General features: G+C 32.1%; 1 protein-coding gene across 1 annotated transcript; it reads right to left on the reverse strand.

The window, feature by feature from the left end:
* Nucleotides 1-9,002: 9,002 nt before the first annotated feature.
* Nucleotides 9,003-10,727, reverse strand: LOC100781585 (protein C2-DOMAIN ABA-RELATED 7). The gene is made up of 3 exons (XM_003528495.5): nt 10,511-10,727; nt 9,583-9,678; nt 9,003-9,462 (listed from the first exon to the last, which is right to left on the reverse strand). Exons 1-3 carry the CDS (start codon nt 10,619-10,621, stop codon nt 9,157-9,159), a joined length of 513 nt encoding a protein of 170 aa, XP_003528543.1. The 5' UTR covers nt 10,622-10,727; the 3' UTR covers nt 9,003-9,156.
* Nucleotides 10,728-14,979: the final 4,252 nt, after the last annotated feature.

Consider the following 14,979-nt stretch of genomic DNA (forward strand, 5'->3'; position numbering starts at 1 on the left):
TGTGAATTTTGATATCATGTTTGAGCTGAGATAAATACCTGTAGCCTTTTTCTTTCCCGCAGAAACCCATAACGGTCTCAATAAAATTACGATTTTGGTTTCGTTAACCGTTAGATTTTCATGAAATTTGGATATGTTGTTTGAAATTCAATTTCTCACACTTTCACCGTTGTGATTTGTGAGATAATGTTCATGGAGGGAGAAAAAGGAATTGCATGAAGACAGTACAAGTGGAGGTTTCAATCCCTTCTCCGTCTCTCTGACGTTTGGGAACTCTATCAGAGCAGTCGGAGGAAAAACTGGAGGAATCTTAGGGGACAACTAGAGATGCCGCTGTCGTTGTTGGAAGACACGTGAGCCCGCTTAGAGGTAAGGGATGAATTATTTACAATTGGGAATTAGTGAGAACATGTGTAGGGATCCTTAGAGATATCAATTGGAATGAGTTTTGGGGTGTTTTTGCAATTTTCATTTTATCCTTATAATTATTACAGTGAATTATATATGTTTGACAGACCAATTTTTGTAAAATTGATATGCTATTGTGTTGAGCGTGAACCCTATAAATCGAGTACTTTTTCTAATTAATATGAATTGATGAAATAAAGTAAGGAGAAATTTAGAGAGAGATATTGATTTTGTATTTTCTTTTTTTCTTGCTGTTTAGGTTTTTATATATAATTTAAAAAATTAATATCATAATTGAAACAGACCAAAGTCTTCATATAATTATTTAGAATTTGTGCATTGAAAGCTTACTTTGAAATTTGTGATTCAATATGATGTATGCTAGTTTATAGATATAGAGGTAGCTATTTATATTAATAATTTATGTAAATAATATTGTAGAGTGTTATAATATGATTCCAAAAATTATTAAGTGTTGGAGTTTGAGAATATTATGGTTAAATTTCATGAACATGTGTATGTTGTACCTTATGAATATCATTGGGAATGTTATGAGATGATTGATGTGATGTTATGAGATGTTAAAGTGTGGACATGATATTCGATTGTGAATAAGTGAATGTGTTAACACTTGATGTTACATTAATTATATCGTGAGCTATGAATTATACAATAACCCGACCAGTGTTTATGCGCAATGTTAAAGAGAAAGTGTAGGTTCCTAGTTAGAAACCAGTGTTAAATTGTAGCGCAATTGTGTTAAACATGTTTGAAACATGAGTGTGAGATCATGATATTGTATAATTCATGAGCAGTGCTTATAAATGAAATATGTGATGAATTGTGGAATGATATGTTGCCTTGAGATTATAATATTGTTATTGAGATTGAGTAAAAGTGTAAAGTAGAACAGATGTTGAATTGTGAGATACGTGAAAACATGTGATGGTGGATTGTGACATTATGAGATGTGAAATTGTGAATGAGTTTTGGTTGTGAATAAGTGTGTGATTAACTTTTGATGTGACATTATTTGTGTTGTAAGCTGTGAATTGTACAATAACCCGACCAGTGTTATCTTGAGAAAAGTGTAAATGTGCAGTGTTAAAGAGAAAGTGTAGGTTTCCTATTTAGGAACCAGTGTTAAAGAGAAAGTGTACGTTCCTATTTAGGAACCAATATTAAATTGTAGCGCAATATGTTGTATGTGCTTAAGACACGAGTGTGAGGTCGTGGGTATTATATAATTCACTAGCAGTGTCTGTGTGCTAAAATGATTTTAGGGGTTGGACCTGAATCAGGAGGGAGATGCCCTGACGGACTCTTCGGACTGTAGGCCTTGGGGGTCACCGGGTTTGAGTGCTCCTTTAAGCCTATGCTGATCCCATATGGTTGGAGCATTCTTGCAAAACATCGTGACCTTGACTGGTCTCCTTATGATCTTACTTAGTGAGAGTGACATGACAAACTCATTGTATGGTGTGTCTTGTTATGTACTCCTAAGCGCCCCAGGGTGGTTTTTCACTAACATGGTACCACATTGCATATAGGCTTGAGTTTTAGCATAACTGTCTCATGCGCTTGCTAATTGTTTATTATGAAATTGATGTGTTATTATGTCTTGATCAGAGCGTGTGATTCTTGTGTAATGTGATTGATGATTGAAAAGTGTGTTTGATGGATGAAAAGTGAACTTTGAATGATAAAGTGGCGGAATTACGTGAGTTATGTGTAAGTAAGTTTTATTTGGTTTATATGATATGTATATCTAGTTGTCTTGCTTCTCTATTAGTTAGAAATGTGATAACTCACTCCCTGTGTGTTGTTTGTGTTTGGATCCTGTGATGATTTTGAACTTTGTGTTCGGGGGAGCAGATGACTAGGTGAATTGCTTTAAGAAACCTTGTGCTGAAAGACGTTGAGACACAATGCTCTGATAGGATGTGGCATTGGGGTATAGGGTTTTATATTAATTTTATGATGTTAGTTTATTTTATTTCACCTCACTGATTTAACAAAATATTTTTGTAAATTTGACGGTCTTATTTTGAGCCGAATATGTTTTTAATGAGTTTTATTTGGTAATTGAAGTGAATGTGAACCTTTTACCCATGTGATTTTGTTTACTAATATATTTTATTTATTTATATATATGTCGGGGTAGAGGGTGTCACAGTGGTATCATGTCAGTGAAAAATCACCCTGGGGCGCTTAGGAGTAGATAACAAGACACACCACAAAATGGGTATGTCAGATTACTCTCACTAAGTAAAATCATAGGGAGACCAATCAAGGTCACGCTGTTTTGCGAGAATACTCCAACCATGTGAGATTGGCACAGGCTTAAAGATTACTTAAACCAGGTGTATTTACCCCCAAGGCCTACACTTTAAAGAGTTCATTAGGGTCTTTCCCCCCTGATTCAGGTCCAACCCCTAAAACAATTTTTACATGCAGACACTGCTCATGAATTATACAATACCCACGACCTTACACTCGTGTTTTAAACACGTTCAACACAATTGCGGTACAATTTAATACTGGTTCATAAATAGGAAACCTACACTTTCTCTTTAACATTGCGTATCAACACTTTTCTCAAGATAAATACTGGTCGGGTTATTGTACAATTCACAGCTCACGACACAAGTAATGTCATATCAAGTGTTAACCACATACTTATTCACAACTAAAACTCATGTTCACAATTTCACATCTCATAATATCACAATCTACCATCACATGTTTACATGTATATCACAAATTAACACATGTTCAACTTTGCACTTGTACTAAATTTCAATAACAATATTATAATCCCAAAGCAACATGTTATTCCACAATTCATCACAAATTCAATTTATAGACACTGCTCATAATTTATACAATACCCACGACCTCACACTCGTGTTTTGAACACATTCAACACAATTGCGTTACAATTTAACACTGGTTCATACATGGGAAACCTACACTTTTCCTTTAACACTGCACATCAATATTTTTCTCAAGATAAACACTGGTCGGGTTATTGTACAATTCACAGCTCACAACACAAGTAATGTCACATCAAGTGTTAACCACACACTTACTCACAACTAAAACTCATGTTCACAATTTCACATCTTCCTATGTCACAATCAACTATATCATGTTTACACGTATCTCACAAATTAACACATTTCACTCTGCACTACTCAATCTTCACAACAATATTATAATCTCATTTAATAATTTATCATGCTTCATAACTTATATACGCATCACACAGAAATAATATTTGCATGACACAACATACATACATATATATATATATATATATATATATATATATATATATATATATATATATATATATATATATATATAGTAAATCAAACTATATTATTTTTAATCAAAAGAGTTTCTATAACAATTAATTTAAGATTACATAAAAAAAAATTAGTACTAGGCATTAACCTTACAACTTTCTTTAATTTATTATTTTAATATTATAATATATATATATATATATATATATATATATATATATATATATATATATATATATATACAAATAACATGTTGATCATCATCATGGAAGAGTTAAAACAAGATAATAATTTGTATAAATTAAGTCATTAAAGAATATTATTTAGAATATAATTCGTGTTAATAAAATAACTCAATTTTTTAAGGGTTCACACTCAACACAAGAACACATCAATTTCACAGCAACTTCTCATTGGGACATCAATTGATTTGTCAAACATATATAATTCACAGTTATAAATGTAAGGGTAAAATCAAAATTTGCAGAAACACCCTAAAATCTATTTTAGTTGATACTCTAAGGATCTCTACACATGTTCTCACTACTCCCCAATTGTGAATAACTCATCTTTTATCTCTAAGCAGGCTCACGTGTGTATTGTGACAACAATAGCGGCATCTTTAGTGGTTTCCTGATATTCCTCAAATTTTTCATCTGACTGCTCTGATAGGGTTCCGAAATGTTAGAGAGGATGAGAAGGGATTAAAGCCTCTATTCCACTGTCTACGTGCGATGAGTATTTATCCCTCCACAGGAATTATTTTGCAAATCCCAACAGTGAAGATATTTGGAAATGAATCACGAACCACATATCAAAATTTCATGACAATCCAACAGTTAACAAGTCCGGAATCGTAGTTTTACTAAGACAGTTTTGAGTTTCTACGGGAAAGGAAAAAGTTACAATGCAAAGGGTATTTTTCTCAGCTCCAACATCTTTTTGTAATTCCCAATGGTGAGAATGTTCAAAAATGAGTTTTGAACCTGGTGCTCAAATTTCACGATGATCCAACGATAAATGAGTTTGAGATCATCATTTTTCTAAGATAGGTTTGGTGGTATGTGAGAAAAAAAGAATAACCTAAGATGCCTCTATTTATAACTAGGGGTAGTCAAAGCCTATTATTTACTCTATTTATTTATTTTTATTATTTTATAAAAAAAACTCTATTTTATTTCCTATTAAAAGAATAAATAAAATATCTTTTTTATTTTCTCTTAAATCATCATTTTAATATATTTATTTTTTCTTATTTATTTAATTATAAAAACTTTATCATTTTACGGATAACAATTCTTTTTAAATTAATTTACAAAAAATGAAATATTAGATCTGTCACACCCATTCCCAGAATGTTCTTGTTTCAGGAATACATCCTTTGAGACATAAAGAATTCTTCAAGTGCTTCAACTCTATAAGTTGGTAATGCCATTGGGCAGACACTGGTTCAATCCTTAGATTGCATTCTTAGATAGTTGTATTTTAACAGTTACTGGTAGTTTATAACTGGCAAAAGTTGAATTCTTAATTGTATTGTACTGACAGAAGAAATAATAGTCCATCATAACCAATAACTCAATCCTTGACTGTGCAGAACTTAATTGATTTTGCACAGATTACTGCAGTCGCGGAGCTTATTGAGAAGGGGAACCAGCAAGAAGCAACTTTATGTATAAGTAGCCAGAGAACAGGGAAAGCAACTGTTACAAGCATGCATAACTTGGAAATCAAATTCACCAAAAGGAGAAAATGAATATTGTTTAGATCTCCGTAAAAAAAAAAAAAAAAACATCATTACGTACGCAAAGATTATTTTTTTTTCATATCAGTCTGAATAGAAAAATTCAACATTCTAACTAGTGAAAAAATGTAACATTCCCTTTTTTTCTTAAAAAAATTAATTAAAAGGGTTTAAATAAAAAATAGAGGTTTAGAATAAATAATAAATATGATTTTTTTAGAAAATAAAAAAAGTCTTAAAAAATAAGAGAAGCTTATTTATCCATTTTTTATTTTTTTTAATAGAGAAAATAGTATTTTTATAATTAATAAAATAAACTAGAAAAACAGGAATAAGAATTAAGTCATCAGAACAATTTTACAAAGTATTTTCTACGTTCTTTGTTTCTTTTTTCTCTAATGTTTAAGAATCCTAATAGCAATCAGAGGAGGACCTCTAGAGAACACCAAAAATGTCACCATTGCTAATGGGAAAACGCTTGAGCGACTACATCAAGATAAAGAATGAGTTACTCACATTTAGAGATTATAATTAATATGTGTAGCAATTTTGGAGTTATTTTAAATTCAATTTTATTCTTATGCTTTTATTTGCGAATTGATCGTGTTTAATGAACCAATTGATGTATTGATGCAAAATTGTTGTGATTTGGTTTCAGGAGTATTTGTCTATGATTTTCTGTTTTTACTTCTATGTCATTTAAGAATTTTGATTGATTTTAAAGGGTTGAATTATTTTATTTTTTGTTGTTATCTCCTGACCTTTTTGCTAATTTTTGTGACGGTGCTTACAAACTCGCGTACAAAGTAATTAATCTAGAGATCTTTTGGCGTTACTATTTTTATTTACTCTATTATATACACAGTAATTGGCAAAAGTCTCCAATTGTATATCCAGGTGCATTTAATTAAGCTTTTCTCTCATGCTTTGCCTATTTGATTTGATTAAGCAATTGCGGTTTCGCATATCGATATTTCTTTCCACAAGGGTTAAGAAAGTTAGACAGATTGCTGTGGTATTTTGGTTAGAAGCATGATGTTGTTGTACGTACATGCTAATTGCCCGCATATTCCTATACGGAAGCTTTCTAATTGCACCACGGCATAGTTATTTAAATATTGAATGAAAAAAAGCTTTCAATTGAATTTTCATTTGCTCTAGCCCTTTTAATGTGTCCATATGAAAGTTATACTTTTAAATTAGATTGTAAAAGTTGATTCACTCTGTGCAGCACGTTTATGAATAGCAAAGCAAAGAAAATGTATATTCCAATTGTTAGCTTGGATGGGACTTGTGATCTAGGTTCTTGCCTTTCGGTTATATATATACTCTTCAAATAATAAAAGTAATAAAAGATAATAAATTAAAAAAAGTTATAAAATTATTACTTAATAATTGTTTTTGCTACACTTCAATTTAATTGTTGTAGAGGTTTTTTTTTAATTAAAATTAATATATTTTAATTTAATATATATGTGTTTTGCATCATGTAAATATACTACTCTGTGATATGTATATGATTCATGGGTGTGATGAATTATTATATTGAGATCATGAAATTGTGATTGAAATTGTGTGTAAATGATAAATTGAATATGTGATGAATTGTGAGATACATATGTATTGAGATGTTGTATGTATTGAGTTGTGAACTATCAACTATGCAATCACATAACTATAAAAGCCTTTAAAGGCAAAAAGCTAATGCACGACGAGTTTTGTGATGAGCTCCACTATGGGAATCCAACGAGTTTAATCACTTCAAGGCATGATGAGTTAAAATGATTTTGAAAATAATTGAGTGATTGTGTGTATTACATAGTTCGTAGGTAGAGTCTGTGTGTTAAAATATTTTTTGGATTGGACTTGAAACAAGAGGAAGAGACCTTGACAGGCTCCTTGAAGTTTAGGTCTTGGGAGTAAACACATTCGGTTTAAGTGCTTCTTTAAGCTTGTGTCGATCCCACATGGTTGAGGGTTCTCATAAAATAGAGTGACCCAGACTGGTCTTCATATGATTTCACTTAATGAGACTGACTTGACTTACCCATTATGAGGTTTGTCTTGTCATATACTCCTAGGCGGTCGATGATGTTTTTTTACTGAAAATGGTACCACATTGCATGTAGGCTTGAGTCTAGTATATGTGTTGCATAACACTTGTGTTTGACTTTCATTGAGTTAATGATTGAGATTTCGATGTTGTTTTCTGGAGTGTGTGAACTTGTGAGTGATTTTGTGAAGTGATGATGTTTATGTAAATTAAAATCTATGTATTTATATGTTTCACATGCTCTAGTGTTCTATTATATACGAATGTGCTGACTCATTCTCTGTGTGTGTTTGTGTTTGGGTCGAATGCCATTTTGTTTCAGGTGAGTCAGCATATGATGAATTCCATGCTGGAGACAAAGAAGCTTAGCCTTTCTCCGAGAAATGCTCTAATAGATGAGACATAGAGGCATGGGATTTTTATTTCATATGTTATAGTTCTATGAAAAGTATAGTTGTTTTATGTTTTTTGCTATTAGTTTGACTTCTTGTCATTTATTTGGACGATCTTGTTTTGAGTCGAGATGATTTTATTATTTATTTGGACAAGTTCTATTATGATGTTCGAGAAGTGAATGTGAACATTTACCCGTTTTTAAATATTTTTATTTAAATGTAAACTTTTAACAAATTCCGCATTTATATTCCTTTGATTATTTGTACAAATATGTGTAGGGTAGAAGGTGTTACATTTAGTGGTATCAAAACAAGTCGAACCTTTCTGCTATGTGTGTTATGAGTTTTCTATGTTTCCTTGTGTACTCTGATGTGTTGTTGTGCTTGTTGTGTGCCTAGTTTTGTTATGTTCATAGACTTACTCTATTCTATTGGTATATTTCTCAAAGTTTTGCTTCTTGCCTGACACAACAAGTGATGGCTACGAGAAATGAATGTGAGCGACTTCTTACCAAAGCTCTTAACAACCTGGTGCAACTCATGGCTGATCGGGGAGGCGGTGGAAGAGCAGTTGCGTACCATGGTTTATATCACTTTTACAGGAATGACCCACCTACCTGCAAAGGGGGTTATGATCCTGAGGGTGTTGAGGCTTGGTTAAGGGAGATTGAAAAGATCTTCCGAGTGATGGAGTGTCAGGACCAAGAGAAGTTGTTGTTTGCTACTCACATGCTGGCATATAAGGCAGAGTACTGGTAGAAGAACATTCGCCGACATTTGGAGGGAGCAGGCGGTGTTGTTGTCCCATGGGGAACTTTCAGGTTGACTTTTCTGGAGAAGTGTTTTCCAGAACATGAAAAAGATGAAGTTCCTCGAGCTGAAACATAGGAGCATGACGGTGGTAGAGTATGCAACTAGGTAAGATCATAAGAAGAGAACGATATAATTAAATGATAGATGTTGACGAAATGTTTAAAGTGGGGAAGTGTCGATCCACTAATCATTACTCTCGTTAAATGCCTGTTTGTGAGGTATCTCCGGCAGCAATTCATAAGAAATACTAAAATACTTGGTTACTAGCACAGATCATGTCAGCGTAACATAAACTAAAGATTAGATTGGATATTTCTGCAACTCACTAAGTTCTAGTTTTCACTCCAAAAGTTACATAATAACATCAACTTATGATATGTTATGTATATCAGCTCAAGTAGTACAGCATAAAGTTAAGGCGTGTACACACACCTAAAACTCAATTTCAGATAAGCCCTTTGAATCTGGAAGATTAACCCACTCAATTTCCACAGTTATTTCCCCAGACTTGACGTTTCTCAATCTTAAACTCATCTCTTGGGTGACTTTTCCATTCTTCCATATGCAGTTGCTCTCTTCAGCAAGACAGTTAGTCCTATCTGGTTGAACCCTCTTGATTACATGGCCATCTGGAAGATCGCTCAAGTTCATCTTTACACACTGAAGATACGGCTTTAGGTCTATTTCTGCGTCGCCCATGCTGTCGTCTACGGTGAAAGTGTCTTTGTCTGAAACTGTCTGAAGAAAACAACACAATTCTAAGCCATCATCAATTTAAAATTAGGCTAGTCTGGTAAAATAATATCCTAGCAAGTAGCAACATTACTGATGCATGATATAGACTATTTCAGTACTCACCAGATGTACGGGAATGTTAACATCGCTTACATAAAGTGTCAATTCTTCATTCCACTCAGGATTAATGTTATCTTTCACAACACCAGTTTTCAGTTTCTGCATCAATATGAAATTAAGTACTCAGACCAAGCAATTGAGAGTGACACATAGTACTGGCAAAAAGCAAATTTAATCATTGATTACCAATGAAAAGCAAGATTTTTTATTCAACTTGACGTTGCTAACATACAATCACTATTTGAATCACTCCTTAAATTTCAAAATGCAATAATGGTTTACTTAAAAAATAAGAGATACCAACAGGTCATAAGACATGGATGTGAAGAACTTAGACCTTTGAAGCTCTTTTTCACGAGATTTCCTGTTATATTAAGTTGCTTTTGCCATTGCAAATAAAAGCTATTTGTAAAGAATTATAGCACAAATTATAGGATATTAGAATACAAGTGTGAGATAAAATTTTATATTAAATAAAAATGAAAAAAGTTGAATATCATATAAATGAAAGAGAAGACTCATAATTTAAAATTTAAAATTTTAAGTTAAGATGTAATGTCAAATTTACTTATATGATTACTTATGATCCATTGGAAAATGATAAAGGAAGGAAAGATCAAATCTCTTAATTAACATTTCTAACAAAACTAACAAATTAGGAAAAAGATTAAAAACAAGCAATATATTATTATATACCCTCAAAAGAGGAGAGGCTCCTAGTACGAAGGTTCAAGTGTCATAATGAGCATCTTGCTGCTAGAAGAAAAAAACACGGTTTGATTACGCATGGAACAATATTTCTTTGAATTGAACACTGCCTCTAGTCTCAATACAAACCCAATTCATCAGGGTGCAGGAGTGGGGTATACCAACCCAAAAAAAAAAATTAATTCATACCCAATAATAAAGAGTATAATCTCAAGTTTCTAACCTGTTCGGCCATGGTGACGAAGACATATGGGTCACTGGTACGAGTATCACAAGCTTTGAGATTAGTGCCTCTTTTGATACGAAGTTTGATGAGACCCAGAATGTTCTCCATTTAGACTCGCCTTGTGATTGCAGAGTGGCAATGAAATCACGTGGAGAAGAGAAGAGAAGCAAGTAATGTCATTTGCAAAAGAAACTACACACTTTGACGTGTTTGAACTAAAAAATCTAAGTTGGACAGTTGGCAACGTTTTTTTAGATGCAAACAAACCTAGTACCACAGAATTTTGGTCCCCTACTTAAGGAATTTTACTGATTCAAAACCATAAAGGGCAAACAATAAAATAAAAAAATATAAGTTGAGAAATATTACATGGTCACTACTCAATATCGTTGTTAGCATTTTGCAAGCACTAGAATTTGTTAGTTTCGTGGATCACCGCTCTTTTCTATTTCGCCATTAGCAGAGAAGTATTTTTATATCCGAAAAATATGATTTATAGGAGAGATGATTTTTGAGGATCATGATTTTTGAGAATGTTTAAAATACGTTGGATTAATCTTAGGATGGTTATGATTTTGTTTGATTTAAAGATAAAAAATCATCTCAATCAAACATATATTATCAAATTTGAATTAAACTAATCTTTTACAGTTAAGTTTCACAGTTTTTTTAATTTATTATTATAATTTAAATCTATAAATTAAACTTAGATAATTATTATATATGTTATATAATTTTAAAAATAAATTTTATTTTTATTAAATTTTGTTTAACATTTAGTTAAGAATTATTATCTTTACTTTTATTTAATGTCAATATAAAATAATATTATCAACTCTTTTTTAACATAATAGTAATTTGTGTATTACTTCACATATTATATTATTTTTTTAACAATATTAATACATTGTAACAGATGAAAGTAAAATATATATTTGAATTATAAAACAAATAAAAATAATAAATTATTTAATACTTATTATTAATTATGATGACAAAAAACAATATAATTATAATATAGGGTTTAGTTTTATTTTGAACATTCTTAATTAGTCTTAATATATTTACTACGAATTAGAAAATTTTCTCTACTCTAGAAAGTTGGATTCATGCTTCCTTGAGAATGTTTTTACGGGAAAGTAAACTAAAATTTATTCTCAAAATTCATAAAATCTTGTCTGTCTTCTTTTTATCAATTGCATACTAAATATGAAAATAATAATTTTTCTTCGTGGAAATATATGGGAATAAGACTTTATTTAAATATATGTTACTAATATGACAAATTAAGTATAAGTTATTTTATAGTATTATGTTTCTCAATGTATATTCTCATGACGAGAAAAAAGTACTGTGCTGCTTTTCAATAACATGAGAATAATAGTTATGCTTAAAATGATTTTAAAATTATTAAAAACAAATTAAAATATTTTTAATTTACTAAAAAATATTCCTGAAAAAGGTATTTTTATATATCATGAAATAATTATTGACTTGAGAGTTAAAAAATATTTATTGACTTGCAAAATTATCCGTTACTATCCTCAATTATTTACTGTTAAAGTGAATCAAATCTAGTGAGCTTGATAAAAAAAATAAAAAAAAAATTATCTGTATTCACATTTTTGGCCCAATTAAATTTTACCCAAATTTGACCGGACTAAAAAACTAATGGACCTGACATAGAGTGACCCACAATGAGTCAGACCAATGTGTTCTACACATTCACACACCGTCACACGTAGATTAGCAGATGTTATTCATGCCTCCCTCTTTTAATAATATAACTCTTTTATTTCTTTTTATTCCAAAAAAGACCATATTATAATTTAAACCTTCCTATGTTTATACCTATGCATGCTCAACCCTCACTTTATCCTATGTTCTGATTTGCAACCCGCTGCATCAATTTTCTTGGGAATTCTCTATCACTTAATTGATAATTTTCACAATTTTATAATATTGTGAATTAAATTTCCAATACTTTTTTCTTGCATTTTCTTCAAAATTTAGTGCATTGAAATTCAGCATTGATAGACATGGTTATCAAACTCTTGAGTTAACTCATTAACTCTTACGAGTTTATGAGTCCACTTACCCTCTGTGAGTTGACTCTTGAGTAAATTTTTTTTAGTAAACTCTGGGTAGATTCTATAAATTCTAAGTAAACTCGGTAAACTCTCTTGAGTTTACCATCGAATCAACGAGTCAACAAGTTAAACAAATTAGACCAAAATATAAGTCATTTTGGATTATTTTCTGTTTGTTTAGTGTTCAACATACCTTCATTTAGTGTGTTATTTTCAAATACAAAAATTCTCACCTTTAATAACATCAAACTCTTGTTCTCTAATAACATCAAACTCTCAATGGGAATTTTCATACCCTAATTTCGTTTGAGTACTATCGATCGTTGATCTTTTAATCCTTGCTAGTTGACTTACGGTGTTGAACGTCAGTTACAATGTAAAGCAAGGAACCATTCGGTGTTTCGATCAGGAAGACAAAAGATACCAAGAAAGGAGGGCAAAATGGTCTTTTCCTAGGCCCCAGGTCGCCCAGGCCAGCATTTGGCTCGCTTAGGCCACCAAATAACTTCAAGGCTAAGGGACTAGCTCGCCTAGGCAAGCTGCAACCGCCCCAAGGTGGCCTTTTGCCTATAAATAGGCATCCTAGCGGTGTTTTAAGGGGTTCCAAGGCTCAGAGGTGGAGAAAACTGAGAGAAGAGAGAAAGAAGAAGAAGAAGAAAGAAGAGGAAACGAAGTTGAGGCGCTACCGAATTGCCACCGCGATCATTCCCTACATCGTTTTCTTGTTCCGTGTCCTTCGTGCAACAATCGGTTGGTTTTGCTTTTCTTTTCTTCAAGAGTTGAATGTAATCTATGTACCCCTAGGGGTCCCCCTTGTGATTATGTGCACATTCATCTCCTCCATCTATCATCAGCGATCTCATTTTTTTGTAAAGTTTAAACTCAACCGATCACTAGTGCTGTAAAATTGTCTTTAAAAAGATTAAAAGTTAATAAACAAAATCAAGATAAAACCAAATCGTAACTAAACTTCATTTCATCAAATATCACTTGAGATCATTTCAAAGGTCCAACGCCTTAACGATTCTCCCCGCTTTTCAAAATTCAAAACATCATTTCAAGGTCCAACGCCTTAAACGACTCTTTGTTCGCAATTAAAATAAATCTTTCAAAAACATAAAATCAATTTGACACATAACCTTTCTCACTTTAAAGAACTACATAAGTATGAATTCCTCATCGCACCTGAGGATACATAGGAGCAAGGGCAGCCCCCTTGTCAACCCTAAAAAATAAAAAATATAAAAAGGGAAAATAAATAATATTGAAGTCACGTTTTTGTACACTCGATTAAAGATTGTCGTCCCTTGTGACGGGCGCATGGGGTGCTAATACCTTCCCTATGCGTAAATAACTCCCGAACCTTTCTTTTCAAAATTTGCAGACTTCTTCTTGGTTTTTCTAACGTTTTCCTCAAATAAACATTGGTGGCAACTTCACTCGTTTTCTCCCCAGGAGACGAACGCTTTGGCTTATCTATATATGCTTTCGTCGTCCCGTCATGAGGTAGGTTGCGACAGGAATGATCTACCACTACTATAACATCTACAAGTTATTCTCTAGTAATGATGCATTACTAGACTTGGTTATTTTTTAAGTATTGTGAAATTTATGATTTACTATTTTGCTTTATTATATTGTTGAAATGTTTAATTGGTATGTTATTTATAGATATTTTGTTATAGAACTCTCACGAATCTACGTAAACTCTCGAGTTTGATAATCTTGTTGATAGCTCTTATTGTATCTCGCAGTTGGAGTGTACTAGGAGATCTTTTTTGGTAAGGTAAGAAATAAACAACAAAGGTAAATTACAGCAAATTAGATGCCAGCACATCTCGGCCAACTAGTTCAAGAAGCAAGTTAGTTGGTGTTTTGCGGAAAAAACTTGTTCGTGAATAATGATTCGCGAATGCTAATTAGCAAGTGTACTGAGTCGCACAAGTAATATAAAACGGTAAGAATCAAGTATCGAATCACAGGGAACTTGTTTCATTCAGAAAATGTGCATTCAATAAGTAAACATTTGTGTAAAACAAGTAAATAATCAAAATGGGTTTTTTTGTCTTCAATTCTAATTAACTACAAACTAAAGTATCTAACAGTGAGAGGTAAAAACAATCAAGTAAAAGTATTGGGTCATTCTACTGAACTTACTTTGATGTTACTAAGTATTTTTCTCTACTTAACATTGTTTTAGTGTTCTTATGCTAAAAACAACTACCCAAACCAAGATCCCTCGAGTGAATGGGCCTAACTCTATTTAAACTTCGTCCTTGACTCCTCAACAAACTTGATTTAAACGAGTTGCATTAAGATTACAATACAATATAAACTAAATCACTGCATTCCGTTCCCAGACATACAGTTTTCTAG

The sequence above is a fragment of the Glycine max genome, chromosome 7, assembly GCF_000004515.6.
Source record: "Glycine max cultivar Williams 82 chromosome 7, Glycine_max_v4.0, whole genome shotgun sequence".
Lineage (NCBI taxonomy): Eukaryota > Viridiplantae > Streptophyta > Magnoliopsida > Fabales > Fabaceae > Glycine > Glycine max.

Coding starts and splice junctions, on each gene's coding strand:
- LOC100781585 (XM_003528495.5), bottom strand. CDS start 10,621: ATGGAGAACATTCTGGGTCTCATCAAACTTCGTATCAAAAGAGGCACT. Junction 9,679..10,510: donor TCGTCACCATGGCCGAACAG/GTTAGAAACTTG, acceptor ATATTGATGCAG/AAACTGAAAACTGGTGTTGT. Junction 9,463..9,582: donor TTAACATTCCCGTACATCTG/GTGAGTACTGAA, acceptor TGTTTTCTTCAG/ACAGTTTCAGACAAAGACAC.